The sequence below is a fragment of the Vanessa atalanta genome, chromosome Z (genome assembly GCF_905147765.1).
Source record: "Vanessa atalanta chromosome Z, ilVanAtal1.2, whole genome shotgun sequence".
NCBI lineage: Eukaryota > Metazoa > Arthropoda > Insecta > Lepidoptera > Nymphalidae > Vanessa > Vanessa atalanta.
This window is the reverse complement of record NC_061902.1, coordinates 1,521,841-1,534,381: the sequence shown is the minus strand read 5'-3', so window position 1 is coordinate 1,534,381 and position 12,541 is coordinate 1,521,841. Positions and strand designations below refer to the sequence as shown.

General features: G+C 32.6%; 1 protein-coding gene across 3 annotated transcripts in view; it reads left to right on the top strand.

The window, feature by feature from the left end:
- Nucleotides 1-9,501: 9,501 nt before the first annotated feature.
- Nucleotides 9,502-12,541, top strand: part of LOC125076134 (forkhead box protein L2-like) — a 105,753-nt gene continuing 102,713 nt past the window's right edge. For 2 of the 3 annotated variants that reach the window (XM_047688108.1, XM_047688107.1), the window contains exon 1: nt 9,502-9,798. In XM_047688108.1, coding sequence (XP_047544064.1) covers nt 9,798 — 1 coding nt within the window. In that variant the 5' untranslated portion in view covers nt 9,502-9,797. Of the gene's footprint in view, nt 9,803-12,541 lie in introns of all 3 variants that reach the window. The other variant, XM_047688109.1, reaches the window with a different exon arrangement.

The following is a 12,541-nucleotide window of genomic DNA, read 5'->3' as shown; positions in this document are numbered from 1 at the left end:
GATTATGCTCAAACAGCATGCAGTGCATTTACTTGCCGCCAACGTAGGGATGCTTATGTACTTCTTTCCATTCCTGCAGTTTAACTGACGAAACTAATTTCAGAGCCGGACCGTAAGTTTAGGGGGCCCTGGCCTACACTACTTAGGGGCCCACCTAAGACATATATGAACGTAGACTTGAATTAAATTCATTGAATGAGTTTGATTAATTGCAGGACTCGCAGGGCTGCCAACTTTACGATCTGCTTAATTTAATAAAGTTATGGATTCTTTCGCAATATCGTCTATTTTTGATTTTGATTTGACTTAGCTGGGGCCTCCTTAAATCCACGGGGCCCTGTGCTGAAGCCCAAAAAGCCATATGGTAGGTCCGGCCTTGACTAATTTGTTTCATTACAAATAAGTTTTGTCTAGCGCTATTATAGACTTTGCTGAAAGTTTAGTAGTGAACCTGAGCAGATAACTTTTTTATCCCTAGAGTTTCTATACCTTAAGTGAATAAATGTGAAATAGTTGATTAAGCTTTTTAAATGCATCTTCCTTCTTATTTTTTGTTATGTGAAGGAAAATATTGAATAAAGAAAAAAAATATAATACATTTTTTCTATAAAATTTATAAATTTAGGGAAAAAATGTTAAGCTGGCAGCACTCATTTTATCTGTCAAAATCAATAATTATTACCAACATACACAAGATCATTTAAAATTTCGCAGTGTAGGCAACATAATGAATAAAATGTAGTATGTAATTATTTTATAAAAAAATAAGGATTTTTATGATGGTATTCGAAGATACTCATAATTATGTCGCTTTTTGGCTCCATCTGCGTTTTTTCTGAGAATGGAAAGATCTCTTAACGTCATAGAATTTTAGGATCTTTGAAGATTATGAATTGGGGATTATTATTTTTAAGAAGTCGTGGCCAATTTATCACCATATTAATAACGTTTTTTGTTTGTAAAATATTATAAGCAGAGTCGAAACATTTTAAACATTTACCTCGTGATACGTGTATTAATAAAAAAATCTTGTTCAAATATAAACTACCTACAAAACTGCATAGCAGGAAGATTTTTTTATGTTCTTTGCTATGCCCAGTGAACAAAAACTTTTCCTATCAATAAAAACTTATTGGACGAACATAAAGATTCCGGTGGCGGTAAATGGACATAGGTTACGCACTCTGAAATTATTATTAAGGCATTCAAAATAAGAAATAAGCTAATATTTATGAAATGTAAATAAGAAGTTTAATTTTAACTATTTACTTCTATTTTTATTGTTCCATCAATTTGAAACTTTCCAAGTGTTTGTGAGAGGGAGCCGGCATGGCCAAGTGACTACGTATTTTTTGATAAAAGATTTCAAGTTTCAACATCGATAAGCAACGTTGAGTTTCATGTGATTCATTTGAGTTCATAACTTGTCCTATGCTCGGCGAAGGAAAACATCTTGAGAAAAACTGCATATGTATCCGTTACACTGCATTACGAAGACAACGATTACCAGATAGATGCAACCTATGATAGAGCCCGAATCTGGACAATGGAGCTCTACTTTGACTAGTTATCTTCTCAGATTCGGGCACCGATTATTATTTTCTATAGCGCTTTCGTATTAAGCTTCGTAAACATGTTATGAAATAACTCTGTCGCAAAAAGGGTGTTATGTTTTGATCGAGACTGTCTTTATTGATCAATAAAGTTACTCTGTGTGAAGATCATTATGTTTTTTCTAGATATTGCAGGGACGTGAGCAACTACTGGTCTGATTAATAATTTAGTATCCTGTATATTCAATGAAATACCTATAATAATCCATTTGACTTTAAAATTTCGTTTCGAAATTCTCGAAAATCATTCAAACTGTATACATTTTAAAATTCGTACTTAAATCTTAAAATAGTCATAATTCGTAGTTACAAATCAACATGAACTTTCAAGTTTGTAATTGTAAAAGAGAAAATAATTTGAAACGCTTAGGTATATTTGTAAGGAAATTAATAATCAAAGTAATATAATATTTGAATAAGATATACTTTGTCGTAAGTAAAATTCCTGTTTATAAAATAATATGAAGGGTATGGCAATTATATATTAACCAACAAAAAAGTTTGTTATTCCATTTTCAAAATGAGTAAGAACTGTCATCGCTATTCTTTATTTTAGCACTAAATGTTACCCGACCTCTTCGCTGCACAAAGAAGGGGTAAGGATCAACCAAATTAAAAAAATGAATAACCGATGCGTTTCGCAAATCCATAGTGAATGTCATAGATTAATCAAGCTCTCGATCAATGACATCACGTCTATTTGCTGTTAAATGTTGTATATTTGGCTGTTCTCTTATAGTTGGAATACAGTAAAGGTATATTTGTTTGAGACCAATGTACTTCGATACCGTTTAAGCAATCACTATGATGGTCCTAACTCTTGCGTTATATACATTTTCATGAAGAAGTAAATTCTATATTTTTTTATTATTAATATATTTCTAAAAGAACAAAGATGTAGATTTAATTATTAAATTAAACAGAATATCAATGTTACGAAATACACTTAAGCAGGTACTCATTTGCTGCAGAATGTCTAGAATTTCCTCATGGCCGGTAGGGATACCTACTTAGCTTAATTGGTGAGATCACCTTAGGCAGGATACGTGAGGGGTGCGGGGTGTTGAAATATAGGATTAAGTTTCATTTTAATTAACCCTTCAGTTCGAAAAGTAAGTAAGTCGACCCCTTCGTTTTAAAAATGCAAATATATTTTAAATAAAATTAAAAACGTGAAATAGACTTAGGCGCTTTTAATTGTGAGACCTTTTTTTGAAGACTTCTTAGACAACGCTAAGTCAGAGTTTGTTTATGAGTAATTGGTGATTGTAGTTTATATAATATATATTCTACTAGTGACCCGCCCCGGCTTCGCACGGGTGCAATATTGATACTAAATGAATTACAGAATATCTTTATACACAACTTTTACAGCCTTTTCAGTCAGTTCAGGGCCGTGTTGATCTATATTAAATGGTCAATTAATTTAATGTACTTAATTTGATTATTTCGATCTATCTCGTAGGATTCAGTAGCAATTGAAATGTAAACGTAAAAGATGTGTTTATTTACGACATCACATTAGAAACCCCTAAAATTACCAGTTTTTTTTTTTATATATTATTCATATACTTATTACGTAAACCTTGAATCACTCACAAGAATCCGTTGCGTAGTTTTTAAGACCTCAGTATACATACAGTTCAGGTGCTTGCTGCATAGCAATGAAAAATATGCGAATTTCGACTCTGTTTACGCAAAGGTAAAAGGGAAACGGCAAAGGGACGTACCTTTGCGTTTATTCAATAATTTTTAAGGAATTTCCCACCCATTGACAGGTTTTGTTTTGATTTCATTTCATTGTAAACTGAAAATTCCTCATCTATGTTTGGCGCCAAAATGATGAAACCTTTTTAAATTATTTTTTTAATATTGAATAGTTAACGTTAGTTTGTGTCGTTGAAGTTTCGCACGTTTTTCATTTGTTTTTTTTTTTTTTTTATAGACACGTAGCACCGCTTTCTAACCAGCCTTATTTGTTAAATCGTAACAATTTAGTAAATTGCAATCAAGAAAATCCTCTTTAATATTCTGCACATCAACGGCCGGAGCTCTTGAAATGAGACCATAATCGACTTTTATGTGCAGCTATCGTCCCATAATCACTGGGACAAATTCGGCTTACGCTATTAATATATAGGATAATTATAATAACTATTATTTTTAAAGTCTAAGACGTAAATCTAATCAGATATAGTATGGCCTGTATTCCCTTTAGAAGTGCTGATTAATAGCCACTCTTTTTTGTAACGAAGTTCTTTGGTAGTAATCGTTATGATAGGAAACAACATTATGCCTCAAGGCGACCTTGTCTTACGCTCTCTCTGTCTGCCCGTTTTCTTAGTATTTAAACTTATTATTTATTTTCGTTTTATTCGCATGAGATTTTAAGTTTTTTTTTTCATTTAATTGTATTCCAAACAACACCTCTCATTTTTTTAGCCGTGTATAATTATCGCTATTGAGTTATTAGTTTGTTTAATACTTCAGAGTCCAGATACAGATCCTTCTCTCATAGCCTTCTGGCATACTGATAAATATTAGCTAGGTATACATATATATATAATTTCATTGTCTGATCATTTTACTGCTTTTTAATAATACGATATATTCCTTTTTTAATAGTAATATTTAAACAGAATCAAATACACACTTATAGATGTGAACATTTTTTTGCGCGCGTTTGAGATATGAATCGCGTGCATTGACAGCAAACGGCATGACGCTCTCCTCTGTAGTCGTACCTGCTCACCGCCCGCCCCGTCTACACCTTCGTGTGTCCGTGACGCGTATACTTCGTTGCTTTTCCGTGTAAGTATCCGTGTAAGTAAGTTAACTACAAAATTAGCCAAAGTTTATCTATTTTAGTGACTTAAACCTATGCTTTTATTTAATTTAGTTCATATTTATTTTATATAATTTAATTAAACATCACTTTCGATATTTCACATTGGAGTGTCTCGTGATGGCAACATTTTTGGAATGTAGTTTCATTCACGGCTTTTAGTATAGTAAACTGTCAAAAATCGCCAAGTAAGTTGTATCCATGGAAGTATTATATACTACGTATAACTGGAAGGTTCACTGCAGTTTTAATGAAGAAATAAACTAAACCTTATTCCACGTGATTAAGGTCTACTTTCTTTTAAACTTTAAGAACGGTCTAGAGAAAGACCTACTTTTATGGCGTGGTGTCTCTGTCGCACAGTTGCCAGTGTATAATTTTAATAGAGATAATAATTATTTAGCGGCAATTTTCTGGTAACACTTCCAGTTTACGATATAAACAAACATGGCGGATCTTTTGTGATTCCGGAAAGTGCTGAGTATTTTATTTGTTTATTCATTTGTAATCTAAATCTCTTGTAAGTCCAATAATCTAATATAAAATGGTTCAAACTTGCATTGTGAACGGATGTAAAAAAGAGGCATATCCCGTTTGTGGGCTGTCCTTTCACAGGTAACGACATTTTGTTTTAAAATACTAGATAGGGTATCCATTAGATTTTAGGACATTATTCATATCTGTCTTATTCTGTGGATTTCAGATTTCCTAGTAATCAAGTTTTTAAAAAAAGGTGTACTGAGGTACTGAATGTATCTGGAAAATTATCCAAATATGCAGTAGTATGCAGCTCACATTTTAAGGCTGAAGATTATATAACGGAAGCTAGAAAATAACTAAAACCTGAAGCAGTTCCTTCACTTTTGCCGAAAATTATCCCTAAGGAGTAAAAATTACATGTAAACACTGTGAAACCGCTTTATTGAGTGACAGGCCAAAAAATACAGAACACGACTATGTTCTTGATATAGATTCAAACTCCTCATTTACTTCATTTGTTAACAGAAGAGGCCTAAAATTTGTATCAAAATTTGCGTTTGAAGTAATATGTTACACTGAAAAAATTTTTACAATAATGGTGTCGGATTCCTTGTTAAAAACAACTAAAAGTAAAATTACTGTACTGGTCGTGCAAAATTTTTATAATAAATTAGAATCTTTATTCGATCCTCCACATCCAACTATTTCAATTGCTTGTGAAGATAGGCACGATATTGCACTTGTAAAATGTTTATTAAATAAATATTTAACTGTTAGAATGACGACTTATGGCAAAAATAAGACCGTGAACTTATTGGGGAATCGCGCAACATTACGGCAGAAATTACATAAAACAATATTGTTTAGTAATATTTAAGTTTTCAGTGTAGTAAATAAATTGTTACGTATTTAACATGTTTTTATTTGCTTTATTTTGTCTACACAATACACATCAACTTGTAGCCCACTTCTGCTTGTTGGATATCACAAGTCCTCAAACTTGATGGTTTCTTGGATTTGCTGGTTTCCTCGCGATGCTTTTCATTTTCTTCGTCATAAAGCTAGTGGCAATTTTTACTATGAAATTAATGATAGGTAATTTACTTATAGGGTCTTTCGAACCCAGAACCTCTCACATGAGATGTGAATATTCTCAAAAAGTATCAGGAACTCTGAAATCATGGGTACAGTTTTAGAGAGAGACAGAACGCCTTAATAGTCATTCTCTCTCGGCTCGCGTTTGGTTGACAGTGAACCTTCCAGTTATACGTAGTATATATTACTTCCATGGTTGTATCTATTTGTCTTTGTTCGGATTCAATCGGGATTTTTAATAAAAAATGTTGTAATTATCATTTTATTATTTTCCAATTTCGTTAATTTAGTTTGTTGTGTCTCTTATTGCATGCATTTGCGAACGCAACTTTGTTTTACACCAAGACACCTCTCATTTTTTAAATAGTAATTAGTCCTTGTAACAGCTGTCTACTAATAAACCTAATTATACTTATAACTTGTTTTTTCAAAAACATCTAACATCAGTATTAACGATTCATATGACATTAAATTCTTAATTCGTTTGATTATGCTATGTATTATTGCTTTTAATGCACAGTATAATAATTATTATTAGTTTGATTCTAGAACTTTCTTTTATGAATTCAGTATTTCAAAAGCATGTTCTATAATATTTGTTGAGAAGAATATTATAGAAAATATTATACCACCTGCGATTCGGATAAATTGGTCTTGAAGGTTTGTTTTTTGTTTCTTTTTTTTAAATTGTTCTATAGGCGGTAAACTGTCAGGACGTTGACCTGAAGTGACTACCATCGCCCATAGACATCTGTAACGCCGAGGGGCCTTCGCGGTGCGTTGCCGGTTAAAATATGATATCTAGATATTATAAAGCCACAGAGCCGATGTTTTGGGTTAAAATTATGGGAGGGCGCACCTGTGCGCACAAATTCGTGCATTATTCTTGATATTACCTATTAGATTTTCCATTGATATTAGCCGCCGTCCATCCGTCCGTCCATCGGTTAGGATGACATCATCACCACCATAACTTAATACATGAAAATCGTTATATGGCTAATAACAAAAACGGAGAGGCAGACTTATAGTCCAATAAGACCAATATCGAAAACGGTCTGTGCTTTCCGAATCACGGGAGTAGTATTTCCTGCCCGTTACTAATCTCGTCGGCAAAATTCCCGGGCGCCACCCGATTCGAAATGAGCTGCAGCTCTACAGGTGCTCGTGATAAGAAAAAACGCAGGATAACGTCTATATTAATACCTGTTTATACATATATTAAAATTGGAGCGTCTATTTGTAATATTAAATAACCGCGTTTTACTAAATGCATATGTATGTATACACGGTACATATATCTAAATAACATTTTTTGTCTGTCTGTCTGTCTGTTTTTCCCGCTAATCTCTGGAACGGCTGTACCGATTTTGACAGGACTTTCACTGGCAGATAGCTGATGTAATAAGGAGTAATTAAGGCTACTTTTATTTTAGAATTATGTATATGTATAATAATAATAAAGTCACGCTATTTTTATTAAATTCAAACGCGCACGAAGTCGCGGGCGCAGCTATTACTTAGTATATATATTCTTACCACGGCAACGGTCCTATTACTTTGTAGACTGATAATAATCTTTATTAACCCGATCCGGTATCTCACTTTATTGCATTCCACTTCAACTTCTAGACTTCAACGAGGCTAGCAAATTTGATTTAAAAGATTTAAATTTTTACACCTATTTTATTTTTTGTACTGTGATTTTTCTTAGCATATTCGAATGTCAGGTGATAGCTTTACACATTCATAGTACGAGGTACGCTCTCGTAATAAAGTCTAGTCTGAACATAAAGCAGCAGAGTAAATTAGTTCAGGGAATAGTTTTCTTTGATTCTTTGTTTAAGATTGAAGTCCACCAAAGTATGATCTTATGCTTTCGTCGCACGATTTCTTCCCTCGCGGACTTAGATTTGCAAGTAATTTATTAAGAGATTATAAATATACGAATAATAGTAACAGCCTGTAAAATTCTCATTGCTGGGCTGAGGCCTCCTCTCCCTTTGAGGAGATGGTTACACATGTGGCAGACTTAAGTTGAAATTAGAAACATACCTGTTTCCTCACGATGTTTTACTTCACCGTCGAGCACGAGATAAATTATAAACACAAATTAAGCACCTCAAAATTCGGTGGTGCTTGCCTGGGTTTGAATACGCGATCATCGGTTAAGAGGAACGCGTTCTGACCACTGGGCCGTCTCGGCTCTCATCAGAGTTTACTGACCTCCTTGATATCTTTTTTAACTTATCTAGTCTATGTTAGTCTTATAATTGTTTGATTCCTTTTTCGAAAAAATGGCAGATGTAATAAAACATGACAGTTCAATTTCTTAGTCTGAAATAGTTTTTCCGATTCATTTTATTTTAAGCACAATAATTATAAAATACTAAACTAGAACTTCATCACTTGTCTGATATCGTTGCCAGAGGTGGTTTTCTGTAAGAACTTAGTCAATTAAGAGATTCGAATTCTCTTAATTTAAATTAAAGCATTTATTTAGTTACTGTGATGCGCGTGTTCTTCGAATATCTCGCGTGTTACGATCATGTAAGCACAAACAATTCTGAAAACTGAAGAAAACTCAATAGTTATTCGTATGGCAAGAATTTATAACAATTAATATCAATATTTTGAGTTAACTCTTTGACAAAAATACAATTTAAAAAGATATAGATAAACTGCATCGTATGAATTATGAAATCATATATTTTTACACACACGCACGCACACGTCCACGCACACGCACACTCACACGCACATACACACACAGACTCAAACACACTTGTATATATTCTTTGTAAATAGTTTTTAGCTATGGTAAATAAATAAATATATATATAAATTACAGACTCATAATTATTCCAGATTTTTTTCTATGTTAATTTTAATTATAATTGTAAACGGTTGAAACCTTAAACTGCTTGAAGTTATAGGTTTATATTATGGAAATAAAGCAACAGTCACTTTTTTCGAATTAATTTCAAAATCTAAACTGTACCAGAACTTAACCACTTTCAAACTTTACAGCAACCACTATAAATTTTGATTTAAGCTGCTATATACAATGTATATAAGATTCGTATTACCCCATCGTGCGCAAAGACCGACTCCGTTTTTGAGACAAGATTTGAAAGATTAGAATAAGGGAGGCGATTTGTCTTAACGAATTTCGTAGCGATCTACTGCGACTCCACCTTCAAACGCCATTGGCTTCGGCCGCTTCAATTCAACCAATGAGACCACGGCCTTCCCCACTCGACGAAACTTACTAAGATTACATTTTCCTTAAACATGAAAACGCACCATTTCCTACTCATGACTACTAGCCAAGACGTTCAAATAATGTGCTGTAGTAACGTTAAAGGTGTTTTTTTTTTAAGTTTTTGCGATCAGACGAACGGCTCGGTATTTTGCCGCCTACGCGCCAAACTTACGTTGTTTGCAGAACAGTAGCGCGGGCTACGGCACAGTTAGTGCACGTTGACAGCGACGTACGTCAGGGGCACCGTGAACGATCTGCGTTGCTTTAACGTACTAGCGCCCGACGCGTCTGCACGTCCGCCCGCCTTAGCGCTCTCACGTCGAAACGCGCGTTGTAGTTTCAAAGTGTTGTAACTTTTAGGACTGGACTATTTCGAATTAATTAAAAGTGTATAATTGTGATTAACAATGAACATAATAAGTTTTTTGAAAATCGTTTCGCCTGGAGTTTCTTTTTAAAGTTGAAAGGAGCAGTCTGAACTTCGGAAAATATAATAAAAAGTGGGTAGGTGGTACTGATTTTGTAGTTAGTTTTAATTTATTTATTAAGTAGTATATTCGGTTATTTTGAATATATTTTTATTTAGTTCATAAATAGTAAAGTCTGGAAAAAAATATGGTCAAACTATTTAAAGCATTAGAAATCATTTCTCTCTTTCTAAGTTGGTATGTTATTTTATTTAAATGAATAGATTAGTTTAATAGATTATTATAATGTTTTTTTAAAGTACATAAAAATTATAAGAGGTCTTATACGCCAATCTGAAAGGTTACGAACTCTTAATAAGTTATCTTGAATAATAAAATTAACGTATGATTTTGGTATAAAATTATTTGTACTTTGAGCTATTATAAAAAAAGTATATTTATTACATAAATTTTAATAAAAAAAAACAATGGCGTTTATGAATTAGATTTTGTGAGTAAAGTTTATTTTTAATATATATATATTAGTTAAGATATATTTACAACAATACTATTTGTGTATATATGTGCAATAATAGAAATATAAAATATATTTTTAGCTCAATGCTCACTTCCTAATAACAAATTATATTGCAAAGTTTCTTCTTGTTTTTTTTTTTTTTTTGTTTAGATTTGATATTTTTTTTTTTTAATGACTAATGACAACGTGTCAAACATTTTTCTTCTTTTTTAATATATATGCTTTCATTTTATGTAGCATGCTTAATTACGTTAAATAAAAAAAAGTCTTTTAATTGATGTAAAGAATTTACACTGTAAAACATTTACCTACTATCTTTGAATAACACAGGACCTTTTTATGTATTAAAAAAATGTACGATTATTTTCTTACACTCTCAAACAAAGGTCGAGGCTTCAAACCCGGACAATTACAATCGAATAAACATGGGATTAATTGTGTTTATAATGGAATACATAATGGGATGACCTGTACTTGTTGGATGAAAATCTTCCACATTTTCATCCACCAATCCGACCACTATTGGAGCCGTGTGGTAGAAACATAAACTGCTTGGCTCATCGGTGGTACAATTCCTTTACATAAAAGTATTTATATGACTACAGCGTCGAACTCAAAATAAGTCGCATTAATTAAAAAAAAAATACATCCATAAATTAGAATATTTTTATAAACTTTATAAATTTGTAATATTTTTTTTTTATTATAATATACTGTAATCCCTCAGTTGGTCATGTTGAGACCAGACGACCTATAATACTATGTCGTAAGTTGTAAGACAGCGTAACGTGATATGTTAAAAGAAAAGCCGACTTCTCGAAAGCCTGTTACGAAGATGGTAAGATCAATTGCATGCAATAAGCAGAAATCAACCCACTGAAAATTCTTCTAATAGAACTTGCAGATTCATAATATTTCGAGAACTGTTTCTTTCATTTGTGAGAAAATAATCGGTTTATAGCAAATACATTGTATAATACGAATTGCTTGGAATTCGTACCGCGTAATAGTCTAATAATTTCAATTGAATTTCCATTTCGAAGGATACATATTCGTTTCTTCTAAGCATATTTTTTAACTGCGTTGTTCGTGTGCTTTGTGTTTTATAAAACTATAAATTCTAAGGTTTTTGGTTCGAATTTCAATCAAAACAATAGGATGATATTCGTATTTTTCAGTCAACAAATTCTCGGTAGCATTCCGAAATTTTGAAGAATGGAATCAATATACCTACTCTTGTACGTCAAATAGCACGTAAACTCATTCGTCCTGACTAATGTACTTGAACTCTGGCCGTGTCGTATTGAAGCCTCATCAGATTATGAGAGTGAAAAAATACACTTGGGCATTATATGTAGCTTCTGATGAATTCCCACTGAGGCAGAGAGATTATCATAATCACATATTTTAAATAACTTAAACAAATTAAATTAAAAATAAAACCCTCAAATATACAAATCACAATAGTTACAAGGACTACTCCCGAGACCCCAGAGAATCGTAAGCTGATACAAACTTTACAGCTATTAATAATAGTGTAACAAATTATTTATCAATTTATTTACTTCATACAATTATGTTAATTATATTTATTTACTGTACATAAGTATAAGTATCTGGCTTATTGATACCCGCGGACCTACGGCAATATAAACTGTATAATATGTATTATTATTATACTATTAATAGTGACATGACATTGAGGTTTAGTTTACTAGATAATTTTGGTAGGGCTTTGTGCGAGCCCATTTCGGTAGGTCACACTCACCCGAAGGTACCCCCACTCATAATTAAATCAACTGCAAAACAGCGTCATAGTAGTGTTTGATTTGAAGGTCGACTGAGATAGGGTAACTTAGATACGAGGGACCTGACTTCTTAATTCTCAAGGTTAGTGGCGCATGGGCTTTGTCAATGTACTACCGTACCCATTTTTATATATGGTCCCAACTTACCACTAGGTTGGTCATTTGTAAAAACAAGTCTTGTACATACAACAAGATGTTTTGTTGTTACTAAAATTTATCAGTACTCTTGTAGTGTATTGTAGTCTTTAAAAAAGTAAAGGGCAGCAGAAAATTTTATTAAAAGTATTATATAAATACATCGTGTGGTTCAGTAGCAGAACTTTAATAGTGAACCAAAATACTGCATATATATTTATGTACGATTAAACGTTTTGGTATATGTTGATCTGGAAACGCAAATAGTTTACGTTCCGTTTCAAAGTCTTAAAATTTCTTTATTGGCGTAATTATTTAATTATCAGAAATATTAGCACTAGTGACCATCTCGTTA